This window comes from Otolemur garnettii, unplaced genomic scaffold, assembly GCF_000181295.1.
Source record: "Otolemur garnettii isolate 467f Iridium unplaced genomic scaffold, OtoGar3 scaffold00066, whole genome shotgun sequence".
NCBI classification, from domain to species: domain Eukaryota; kingdom Metazoa; phylum Chordata; class Mammalia; order Primates; family Galagidae; genus Otolemur; species Otolemur garnettii.
In genome coordinates, this window is record NW_003852461.1 from 8,929,124 (window position 1) to 8,940,941 (window position 11,818).

Consider the following 11,818-nt stretch of genomic DNA (forward strand, 5'->3'; position numbering starts at 1 on the left):
CTGGTGCCTTAGCCACTTGAGCCACAGGTGCCAAGCCAGTAGTAGGGACTTTTAACTATTCCTTACCTTACTCTATAATCCAATCTCTGAGGCCACCCAAAACTTGGTATCTCCACTGAATACAAGTGCCTATTGTTTTTTTTTTTTAAATTAATTTATTTTTGAGACAGAGTCTCACTTTATCACCCTAGGTAGAGTGCCATGGCGTCACACCTCACAGCAACCTCCAGCTCTTGGGCTTAAGCAATTCTCTTGCCTCAGCCTCCAGAGTAGCTGGGACTACAGGTGCCCGCCACAACGCCTGGCTGTTTTTCGTTGCAGTTTAGCTGGGGCCAGGTTTGAACCCACCATCTCTGGTATATATGGCTGGCGCCTTAGCTGCTTGAGCTACAGGTGTGGAACCCTTTTTTTTTTTTTTTTTTGCTTGTCTTTAGAGACCAGGTCTGTTTCCCAGGCTGAAGTGCAGTGCCCTGTGCTATGTCATAGCTCGCTGTGTCCTCCAATTCCTGGGTTACAAGGGATCCTCTTGCCTCAGTCTACCAAGTAGCTGGTACATGCCACCAAGGCTGGCTGAATGTTCCACTTTTTGTCAAGACTGGGTCTCATGTTGTTCAGGCAGCTCCAGTGCTTGTTCCTTCATGGGTTCAGGGGAGAATAAAGGAGCATGCTCAACTAGAGAGACAAACTGTCCTCTACTTTGTCTCCCTCTTGGTTCAGAGGGATAAAGAAAAGTTTTGGGGTTTTTTGTTTTGTTTTGTTTTTGAGACAGAGTCTCACTTTGTCACCCTCACTAGAGTATCGTGGCATCACAGCTCACGGCAACCTCAAACTCTTGGGCTCAGGTGATTCTTCTTGCCTCAGATTCCCAAGTAGCTGGGACTATAAGCGCGCTGGCCACAACATGGGGCTATTTTTTTGTTGCAGTTGTCACTGTTTATCTCCCCAGGCCAGATTTGAACCTGCCAGTCTTGTGTATGTGGCTGGTGCTGTAACCACTGCGACCGGCGCTGAGCCAAGGGTTAAAAAAAATTTTTATTTATTTATTTTTTTTGGCAGTTTTTGGCCAGGGCTGGGTTTGAACCCACGGCCTCCCGCACATGGGGCCGGCGCCCTACTCCTTTGAGCCACAGGCGCCACCCAGGATTAAAAATTTTTTGCTGGCTTTGTACTTTCCTCATTTATAATCTTCAGTCCATACATGTGGATCTCATTCTTCTCATGACTGTGTCAGTTCATGAATTCCCCCAGCACTGGGCGTTCTAGGAGTTTCCACTTTTTTTTCCTCCTACCATCTATTATGTACTAGAGTAACTTCTGTAAAATACAGACCCCCCCCCCCAAAAGGCAGTGTTAGATGATGGGGCACCTGCACCAGGCTAATTACCCACAAGGTCTGACAGTTCCCTGGGCTGCTTTAAAGGTGGCTGGGGGATATTTTCCCCAGTAGTACCAATAGTCAGGGTGTTGGGACAGAGTGGGGTTTTTTTGGTTTATGTCTCCCTGACTGTCTCCTAAAATCTCAGGGTTCCAGGCAGCTGCCTGGGTCCTCAGTTCTTGAAACATAATTAGTCAAAAAATAAGCAGACAAGGCGCTGGTGCTCTGGCCTGTAATTCTAGCTCTGGGAGCCCAGGGTATTAGGATCCTTTGAGCTTGGGAGTTCCAGACCAGCCAAAGCCAGAGGGAGACCTCAAAATAGCCGGGTGGTGTTGTGGGCATTGTGGCAGCTGCCTGTAATCCCAGCTACTTGGGAGGCTGAGGCAAAAAGATTCGCTTAAGCCCAGGAGTTGGAGGTTGCTGTACCCCACAGCAAAGAAAGAAAAATGAGCAGACACCTGAAAGTAAGGCAAGCATGAAACAAGCTTTAATTGAGGAAGAAGAGAAAGGTAGGTTTACAGAGTAAAAAGCGAGATAAATTTGCCATAGACAGTGAGTGGATCCCCATGGAAGTAGGCAAGGAAGCCGGGGTTATGGGCGGTGCCTGGGTCAGGCCTACCTCCTGGTTCAGGGTCACCTTGAAACCAGGTCTTCCTGCATGAGCCCTCATACTGCACACGTGGACCTCCCATGAGACTTTCCAAGAATCCCGGGAGGGTGGAGCAGATGTTATGGTAATTAGCCTTAAGGCTGTCTTAGGTCACCAAGGCTGGTGGGTTCAAACCTGCCTGGGCCTGTGAAACAACAATGACAACTGCAACAAAAAAATAGCCAGGGGTGGTGGCCCCCTTGGTTCAGCGGGTAGGGCGCCAGCCACATACACTGAGGTTGGAGGGTTTGAACCTGGCCCCAGCCAACTAAAAAACAGCAATGACAATTGCAACAACTACAAAAAATAGCCAGATGTTGTGCTGGGCCCCTATAGTTTCAGCTAATTGGGAGGCTGAGGCAAGAGAATCAATTGCTTAAGCCCAAGAGTTAGAGGTTGCTGTGAGCTGTGATGTCACAGCGCTCTACTGAGGCCAACACAGTGAAATTGTCTCAATGTTTTACTGTACTCATTTTTTTTTTTTTGCAGTTTTTGGCTGGGGCTGGGTTTGAACCCACTACCTCTGGTATGTGGGGCCAGCGCCCTACTCCTTTGAGCCGCAGGTGCCGCCCCACTCATTTATTTTTTACTTCCCAAAGTTTCTGGTTAACCTTTATTTAGTAAAGAAATATTAGCTAAGTATCCAATTACAGGAAGAACAACGTTTTACATTTCTCTGTTTCTGTATTACACAGGCTCCAAAGATGATGCTCTCACCTTGCTTCATAGCCCACAAAATTACAATTTGAAAATAACTTCATTTGGGAAATTATTTTTTTGTAGAGACAGAGTCTCACCCTATTGCCCTCGGTAGAGAGCTGTGGCATCACAGCTCACTGCAACGTCCAACTCCTGGGACCACAAGTGCCGCCGCAATTCCTGGCTACTTTTTGGTTGCAGTTTGGCTGGGTCCAGCCTTGAACCCACCACCCTCAATGGGGCTAGCGCCCTACCCACCCAGCCACAGGCACCACCCTCATTTGGGAAATTGTACATTTGAGATAACATTCATTTAAGTCATTTTCTTTTCCTTTTTTCTTGACCATCTCACCATGTCACCCTCTGGAGTGCTGTGGTGTCACAGCAACCTCAAACTCTTGGGCTTAAGTGAGTCTCTAGCCTCAGTCCCCCAAGTAGCTGGGACTACGGGTGCCGGGCTGTTTTGTGTTTGTTGTCATTGTTGTTTAGCAGCCCGGCCTGGGTTTAAACCCACCAACCCTAGTGCGTGTAGCTGGCACCCTAACCACTGAGCGACAGGCACCAAGCCTCTTTTTTTTTTCTTTTTGAGACAGTTTTCTCTCTGGCTCCCTTAGTAGGGTGCCTTAGGGGTCATGGCCCTAAGAAGCATCAAATTCTTGGACTCTGATTTTCTTGTCTCAGCCTCCTGAGTACCTGGGACTACGGGTGCCCACCACAACGCCCAGCTATTTTTAGAGATGAGGTCTCGCTCTTAATCTGCCTGGTCTCCAACCTGTGAGCTCAGGCAATCCACAGCCCTCGACCTCCCAGAGTGCTAGGATTACAGGTGTGAGCCACCATGTTTGGCCTACTCCAGTAGTTATGTAAAATTATGTTAGGGTCGGGGCCTGTAGCTCAAGATGCTAAGGCACCAGCCACATACATGAGAGCTGGTGGGTTCAAATCCAGCCCGGGCCTGCCAAACAATTGACAGCTACAACCAAAAACTAGCCAGGCATTGCGGCAGGTACCTGTAGTCCCAGCTACTTGGGAGGCTGAGGCGAGAGAATCACTTAAGCCCAGGAGTTGGAGGTTGCTGTGAGCCGTGATGCTATGGCACTCTTCCCCAGGGCAACAGCTTGAGGCTGTGTCTCAAACAAACAAACAAAATATATATAAAATTATCTTACAGGAAGATCCCTTGAGGTTAAGGTTGCCTTGAGCTAGGCTGAGGCCTTTGTACTCTATCCTGGGGCATCAGACTGAGACTCAAATAAATGCATGAAATTCTTTCACTGGATCCTTTTTGGTTTTTTGAGACAGTTTTATTATGTCGCCCTCAGAGTGCTGTGGCATCACAGCTCACAGCAACCCCAAACTCTTGGGCCCAAGCAATTCTCTTGCCTCAGCCTCTCAAATAGCTGAGACTACAGGCGCCCACCACAACGCCCGGCTATTTTTTGGTTGTAGTTGTCATTATTGTTTGGCAGGCCCAGGGTGGGTTTGAACCCACTAGCTCCAGTGTCTGTGGCTGGCACCCTACCTGCTGAGCAACAGATGCCAAGCCTATTTTTTAATTTTCTTTGAGACCAGAATCTCACTGTGCCCTGGACAGAGTACCCTGGCATCATACATATTTCATAGCAACCTCAAACTTTGGGGCTCAAGTGATCGATCCTCTTTTTTTTTTTTTTTTTGTGACAGAGCCTCAAGCTGTCCCCCTGGGTAGAGTGCCATAGCATCACAGCTCACAGCAACCTCAACTCCTAGGCTCAAGCGAGTCTCTTGCCTCAGCCTCCCAAGTAGCTGGGACCACAGGCGCCTGCCACAACGCCCGGCTATTTTTTGGTTGCAGCCGTCATTGTTGTTTGGCGGGCCCAGGCTGGATTCGAACCCAGCACCTTCGGTGTACGTGGCTGGCACCTTAGCCACTTGAGCCACAGGCGCTGAGCCAAGTGATCGATCCTCTTGCTTCAGCCTTCTAAGTAGCTGGGTCTTCCAGGTGTGTGCCCCAATACTCAGCTAGTGTTCTCACTCTTACTCAGGCTGGTCTCGAACTCCTCATCTCAAGGGATCCTCCTGCCCTGGCCTCCCAGAGTGCTGGGATTACAGGGCTAAGCCACTGTACCCAGCGCAATGATTTGGTTTTATATTCTTTTTATAGGGCCATGCCAGGTGGCTCATGCCTGTAATCTTAACATTCTGGGAGGCTGAGGAGGGAGGATGAGGATCCCTTGAGACTAGCCTGACCAAGTCTCTACTAAAAATAGAAAAATTAGCTGGATGTTGTGGCTGGCAGCAAGTCCTAGCTACTTGGGAGACTAAGGCAGTTAGAATAGGTTGGACCTAGGAATTTGAGGTTGTTGTGAGGTAGGAGGCTGAGGCTAGCCTGGGGCAACAGAGTGAGACTGTCTCAAAATAATTCTCCCTATATATACAGCTGGTTTTTTTTTTTTTTTTTTTTTGAGACCCTCTTGGTAGACTGTGTCATAGCTTACAGCAAACTCAGACTCTTGGTCCGAAGTGATTGTCTTGCCTCAGCCACCTGAGTAGCTGGGACTATAGGTGCCCACCAAGAAGCCCAGCTATTTTTTTAAGAGATGGGATCTTGCTCTTGCTCAGCCTGGTTTTGAACCTGTGAGCTCAGGCAGTCCACCCACCTGGGCCTCCCAGAATGCTGTGATTACAGGCATGAGCCATTCCCAACCTTTTTTTGTCTCCCTGGGTAGAGTGCAATAGCATCACAGCTCATAGCAACCTCAAATTCTTAGGCTCAAGCGATTCTCTTTTTTTTTTTTTTTTTGAGACAGTCTCAAGCTGTTGCCCTGGGTAGAGTGCCATCATGTCATAGCTCATAGTAACCTCCAGCTCAGCTCAAGTGATCCTCTTCCCTCAATTTTTTTATTTTTAGTAGAGACTGGGGGTCTGGCTGGTCTCTAACTCATGAGCTCAAGCTATCCACCCACCTGGGCCTCCCAGAGTGCTAGGATTTTAGGCATGAGCCACCTCACCCAGCCACAAGCCATTCTCTTGTTTGGGTCTCCCAAGTAGCTGGGACTACAGGTGTCTGCTACAATGCCCAGCTTTTTGTTGTTGTTATTGTTGTAGTTGTCTTGTTTAGCAGGCCCGGGCCGGATTCCAACTGCCAGCCCCAGTGTATGTGGCCTGTGTCCTAACCATTGAGCGATGGGCGCCTGGCTTGCTAATTTTTAAGTATTTTGCATCTGTATGAGTTTCAGAAAACTAGTCATTTTTTCATCATTGTCTTCTTCATTATTGAAGTCATCTATCCTCTTAATAATGAAATATTTCCTTTTTGTTATTCTCTAAAAGAGTTGGGGTAAAACTAATGTATAAGTTGCTTATAAATTTTAAATGTAATTATGATAGTTTAACAATGCTTCCGGCTTTGAACATACTCTATCTGTAGTTGTGTCCCAATTCCATAGCATCACTTATTTGTACCTTCTTTCTGCACCTGGACCTTTGTACTTTTAAAAAAAAATTTAGAGTGTTTGGGGGTATACGTGTTTAGTTCTCCAGACTTCATTTTTGTGTAGACTGAGTCAAAGTAAGAAGTGCACCCTTCACCCAGCTGGTGTGCCCACCGTACCTGATAGCGGTGAATTTATACCCCCTCCCCCCCCGCCGCCTTTATATTCTTTAAAACTGGTTCTTTCCTATTTGGGTGCATAGCAGGCGACACCATCTTGCAGGGAAGCCAGTCATGAAGAGATCCCATCCCATCATCCCCCACCTCCCACCCCACCCTGCCCACAGACCTGTTTCTGCGCACCTGCTGGCTGCACCTTGCACACAGGCGCCCTCTGCTGCGACGCACGTCCTTTACTCCTTGCTGTACGGCTGCTGCTCATTTCATGGAGGTGCAGCTGCCCGCTTCCCCAGGGAGGGTGCCCTGGAGATCCCTGACTGTATCGGGTTATACCTATGCAGGCACTCGGGACCACAATCTCCCTGCATAGGTCAGCACACTTGGAGTTGTGGTTCTCCCTGGACGTTAACCTCCTGCAGGGGGTGGGTTCCCTGTCTGTCCTGGCCAGCATTCTTGCCTTGTAGCCCGGGCTCAGTAGCGTGAACAATGTGTGGGAACTTGGTTTATTTTCCTTCACGGAGATACCCAGTAGTGAGATTGATTGCTGGAGCTGGAGCCTGTATTGATTGCTGGAGCCTGTGTTCTATTTTTAGTTCTTTGAGAAATCATTATGCTTTTTTCCCATAGAAGTCGCACTGATTTACATTCCCACCAGCAGTGTATGTGTCTAAGAGTTCGGTTTTCTCCCCATCTTTGCCAACTTAATTTTTTGTTCTTTTTTTGAGACAGGTTTCTCAGCCTGTTGCCTGGGCTAGCCTGTGGCAATAGTGTCATCACAGCTCACTGCGACCTCAAACACCTGGGTTCACCTCCTCTCCTGCCTCAGCCTCCTGAGTAGCTGCGACTACCAGGTGGGTGCCTGCCACCAGACCCAGAAAAGTTTATGTATTTCTTGTAGACACGTTTCTTGCTCTTGCTTGGGATGGTCTTGAACTCCTGAGCTCAAAAGATGCTCCTTTGTTCTCCTCTGGAGTGCTAGCTAAGATTACACTGTGCCTGTCCATGTATGTTCTTAATAATAGCCATTATGATTGGTGTAAGGTGATAACTTATGGAATTGGGGGGGGGTCTTTATTTTTTTTTTTTTTTGGAGGCAGTCTCTCTTGTCCCTGGTAGAGTGCCGTGGTGTCATCACAGCTCATAGCAACCTCAAACTTCTGAGCTCAAGGGATCCTCTTGCTTCAATTTTCCCAAGTATCTAGTATGACAGGCACCTTCCACAACACCCAGCTATTTTTTTTTTTTTTTTTGAGACAGAATTTCACTTATTAATCCTTGGTAGATTGCTAAGAAGTCACAGCTCACAGCAACCTCCGACTCCTTGGGCTTAGGCGATTCTCTTGCCTCAGCCTCCCAAGTAGCTGGGACTATAGGTGCCTGCCTGCTACAATGCCCGGCTATTTTTTTGTTGCAGTTAGGCTGAAGCTGGGTTTGAACCCATCTCCCTTGGTATATGGGCCCCACCCACCAGCTATTTTTTGGAGATGGGGTCTTGCTGTTGCTCGAGCAGGTCTCAATTGATCAACCCACCTTGGCTTCTCAGAGTGCTGGGATTACAGATGTAAGCCACCACGGCCCAACCAGGATAACTTTTAAGACAGTGTCTCACTTTGTTGCCCCCCATAGGGTGCTGTGGTGACAGTAGCTCCCAGCAACCTCAAACTCCTGGGCTCAAGTGATCCTTTTGCCTCAGCCTCCCAAGTAGCTGGAACTACAGGCCCTGCCAACACACCCCACTCCTTTTTTAGAGACAGGGTCTTGCTCTTTCTCATGCTGATCTCGAACTCCTCAAACTCTCAGCTTCCCAGAATGTTTGGATTATAGGCGTGAGTCACTGCACCCAGCCAGGAGTAACTTGATTTATTTCTGGACTGGGCTGTTATTGGTGTATAGAAATGTTACTGATTTCTTCATGCTCTTCCACCCCCTCCCCCTTTTTTTAAGACAGCCTTGTTCTGTGGCCTCCAGTAGAGCACAGTGGTGTCCGCCACCCCAGTTCATCCAGACACAGGGAAAACACAGAAATTGCAGACACCCAGCTCTGTGCAGCTTCCCCAGGGACCGTGAGGCCGTCGGAGGAGTAGACCAGCTATCCAGCCGTGTCAGGCCCCACCTGCCTTCTGAGCCTGGGCAGCCATCTCTGAATCTGCAGTTCCACCAAGCAGACTGGGAGGTCCCACTCACCCCAAGATCCTGCTTTTGAATCTCTGGATCCCTTTTCAATCCCTGCTCAAGCAACAACTTAATCCCTAACCATCCTACGTTGCCACATCCTTGAATGTCCAAAGTACCCTTCAGGCCTGTGGCACTCAACTACCAAAGGATCTTCAAGAACAAGGGCAGGAAGTTCACCCCATCTCTAACCATTGAAGGCAGGCCATCCACAGCCCAGACAGGGCCCTTCATGGGCAGAAGCACCTGTCTCTGCTGACACTGGAGCGCCACCTGGTGTTCTTGCTAAATCTTTTTTTCTGATTGCTTTTTTTATTGTTTGGGATTCGGATTCACTGAGGATACAAAGAATTAGGTCACACGGATTGCATTTGTAAGATAACATCCCTCTTACGCGTCTGTGGGTGCCAAACACTGACGGGCTAAAAATTTTTTTAACTCCCTTGGGTACCTTAGAGTATAAGTAGTATTTCATTTTAACCCCAGAGCTCTGTGCTAAAGAACAACGGGAGGGGAAGGAGGATAAAGAACAGAGTAGGGGTAGGGGAAGGAAGTAAAGAAGAAACCACAAAAAGGAGAAACCAGCAAAAAATGTCTGGCTACATGAAGAACCAGAACAGAACAACTCCCCCCAGGGGTCACGATGGAGCTACCACAGAATACTCCAGCTACAAAGAAATTCTGGAAATGACAGATTTGGAATTCAGAGTGTGGGCAGCAAAGAAGCTGAACAGAATCGAACGGTTAATGGAAATAGAACTCCAACTAATTAAGGATGTTGGAGATCAGATGTTAAAGAGTCTGTCTGAACTTACAAAAGATACAAGTGAGCTCAAAGAATTGAAGGAAGCGTTCAGGGATTCTCTAAATAGAGCAGGACGCGTCAACAACAGATTAGACCATGGAAAGGGAGGAGCCTCACAGCTTCAAGACCGAGCTCTGGAGCTAACCCAGTCATTTAAAGATCCCGCCGACTTCCTATCAGCAGCACTGGATACTAGTAAGCAATGGAGTAATGTTTTCAGCATTCTGAGAGAGAAGGATTATGACCCTCAATTACTGTGCCAAGTCAAATTGGCATTTAAATGCGATGGTGGAATAAAAGAATTTTCAGATCTTCAAAGCCTCAGCAAATTTATTAGTCAAAAGTCTTCTTTGAAAGAGTTACTGAAAGATGTACTCTCACAAAATGAAACAATAAATCCAGGAGGAAGAAGATACGGGATTCAAGAAAAAGAGGTAAGCAGAGAAATCCATAAAGATTGTGGGTGAAGTATAAGTAATAGTTGGCACAGTTTTTCTGAAGATTAAACCAGTGTTTTTTTTTTTTTTTTTTTAAACAGAGCCTCAAGCTGTTGCCCTGGGTAGAGTCCTGTGGCGTCACAGCTCGCAGCAACCTCCAACTCCTGGGCTTAAGCAATTCTATTGCCTCAGCCTCCCAAGCAGTTGGGGCTGTAGGCGCCCTCTTTCTTGGTTGTAGTTGTCACTGTTTGGCAGGCCTGGGCTGGATTCGAACCCATCAGCTCTGGTGTATGTGGCTGGTGCCTTAGCTACTTGAGCTATAGGCACTGAGGTGTTTAAACCAATTTTTAAGAAGTTATTCCTTGGCGGAGCATGGTGGCTTACGCTTGAATAGTAGCACTCTAGAACACCGATGTAGGAAGATTGTTTGAAGGCAGGAGTCTGAGACCAGCCTGAGTAAGAGCAGACTTTGTATAAATCGAAAACTTAGGCTCACCACCTGTGGCTCAAGTGGCAGAGGCGCCAGCCACGTACACCTGAGCTAGTGAGTTCGAATCCAGCCTGGGCCACCAAACAACAATGACGGCTGCAACCAAAAAGCAGCCAGGCATTGTGGCGGGCACCTGTAATCCCAGCTACTTGGGAGGTGGAGGCAGGAGACTCGCTTGAGCCCAGGAGTTGGAGGTTGCTGTGAACTGTGATGCCAGGGCACTCTACCCAGGGGGACAGCTTGAGGCTCTGTCTCCAAAAAAAAAAAAAAAACTTAGGCGTGGTGGGATGTACCTATAGTCCCAGCTATTTGGGAAGCTGAGTCAGGAAGATTGAGCCTAGAAGTTTGAGGTTGCAGTGAGCTATAATGACCCTGGTAGGTAATAGGTGAGACTCTGTCTTTAAAAAGTGGTGTTAAGGGCGGCACTTGTGGCTCAAAGGAGTAGGGTGCTGGTGCCATATGCTGGACATGGCGGGTTCAAACCCAGCCCTGGCCAAAAAAAAAAAGTGTTAAAAGCATGGGAGAGATGAGAAAAGTTTATGGTTGTTTATTTGGGGAAAAGTTGTGCATAATGTAGACATTGGTGAAAAAATAAATTGAGGCTGGGTGTAGTGGTTCTCCCCTGTAATCCCAGTGACTGAGGAGGTTGAGATAGGAAGTTGCTTACAGCCAGGAGTTAAGTCTGAGTAATGTAGTGATACCTGGTGTCTTTTTTTTTTTTTTTGGAGACAGTCTCAAGCTGTCACCCTGGGTAGAGCGCTGTGGCCTCACAGCTCACACCAACCTCCAATTATTGGGCTTAAGCAATTCTCTTGCCTTAGCCTCCCAAGTAGTTGGGACTACAATAGGCACCCACCAGAACACCTAGCTATTTTTTGATTGCAGTTGTTGTTTGGCAGGCCTGGGCTGGATTTGAACTTACCAGCCTTGATGTATGTGGCTGGTGCCCTAGCTGCTTGAGCTATAGGCATCAAGCCATGATATCTGGTTTCTATGAAAGACAGAAAAATAACTGGTTGTGATGGTGGGAAAGACGTAAGGACAGGCTTCAAGAAATGTATTAAACTCAAGAGAGTGAAATGAAAGTTTGGTAGACTGAGGCAGGAGAATCATTTGAGCCCTGAAGTTTGAAGCTATGGTGATATGAGACCACTGCAGTTGAGCCCTGACAACAGAGGGGCACTCCGTCTTAAGGAAAAAAAATACATCCCTTCTCTTCTGTCTGTACTCTGACCCCAGTACGGTCTGAGGGTAAGGGAAAGGCAACTGACCATCTGGGTTTTTTTGAGACAAAGTCTCAAGCTGTCACCCTGGGTAGAATGCTGTGGCATCAGAGCTCACCGCAACCTCAAACTTGGGCTTAAGCGATTCTCTTGCCTCAGCCTCCCACATAGCTGGGACTGCAGGTGCCTGCCACAATGCCTAGCTGTTTTTTGGTTGTTGTCACTGTTTGGCAGGCCTGGGCTGGATTTGAACCTGCCAGTTCTGGTGTATGTGGCTGGCGCCCTAGCTGCTTAAGCTACAAGCGCTGAGCCTGTTTCTTAAAGACTCAGTCATTTTTGGTCACTCTGGTTAACTTTTCTTTTTTTTTTTTTTTTT

At 47.7% G+C, this 11,818-nt stretch overlaps 1 protein-coding gene across 1 annotated transcript in view; it reads left to right on the forward strand.

Annotated features, from left to right (window-relative positions):
- Window positions 1–8,593: 8,593 nt before the first annotated feature.
- L1TD1 (LINE1 type transposase domain containing 1) overlaps window positions 8,594–11,818 on the forward strand; it is a 6,152-nt gene continuing 2,927 nt past the window's right edge. The window contains exons 1-2 of the mRNA XM_023515103.1: window positions 8,594–8,687; window positions 9,473–9,726. Coding sequence (XP_023370871.1) covers window positions 8,594–8,687; window positions 9,473–9,726 — 348 coding nt within the window. The remainder of the gene's footprint in view (window positions 8,688–9,472; window positions 9,727–11,818) is intronic.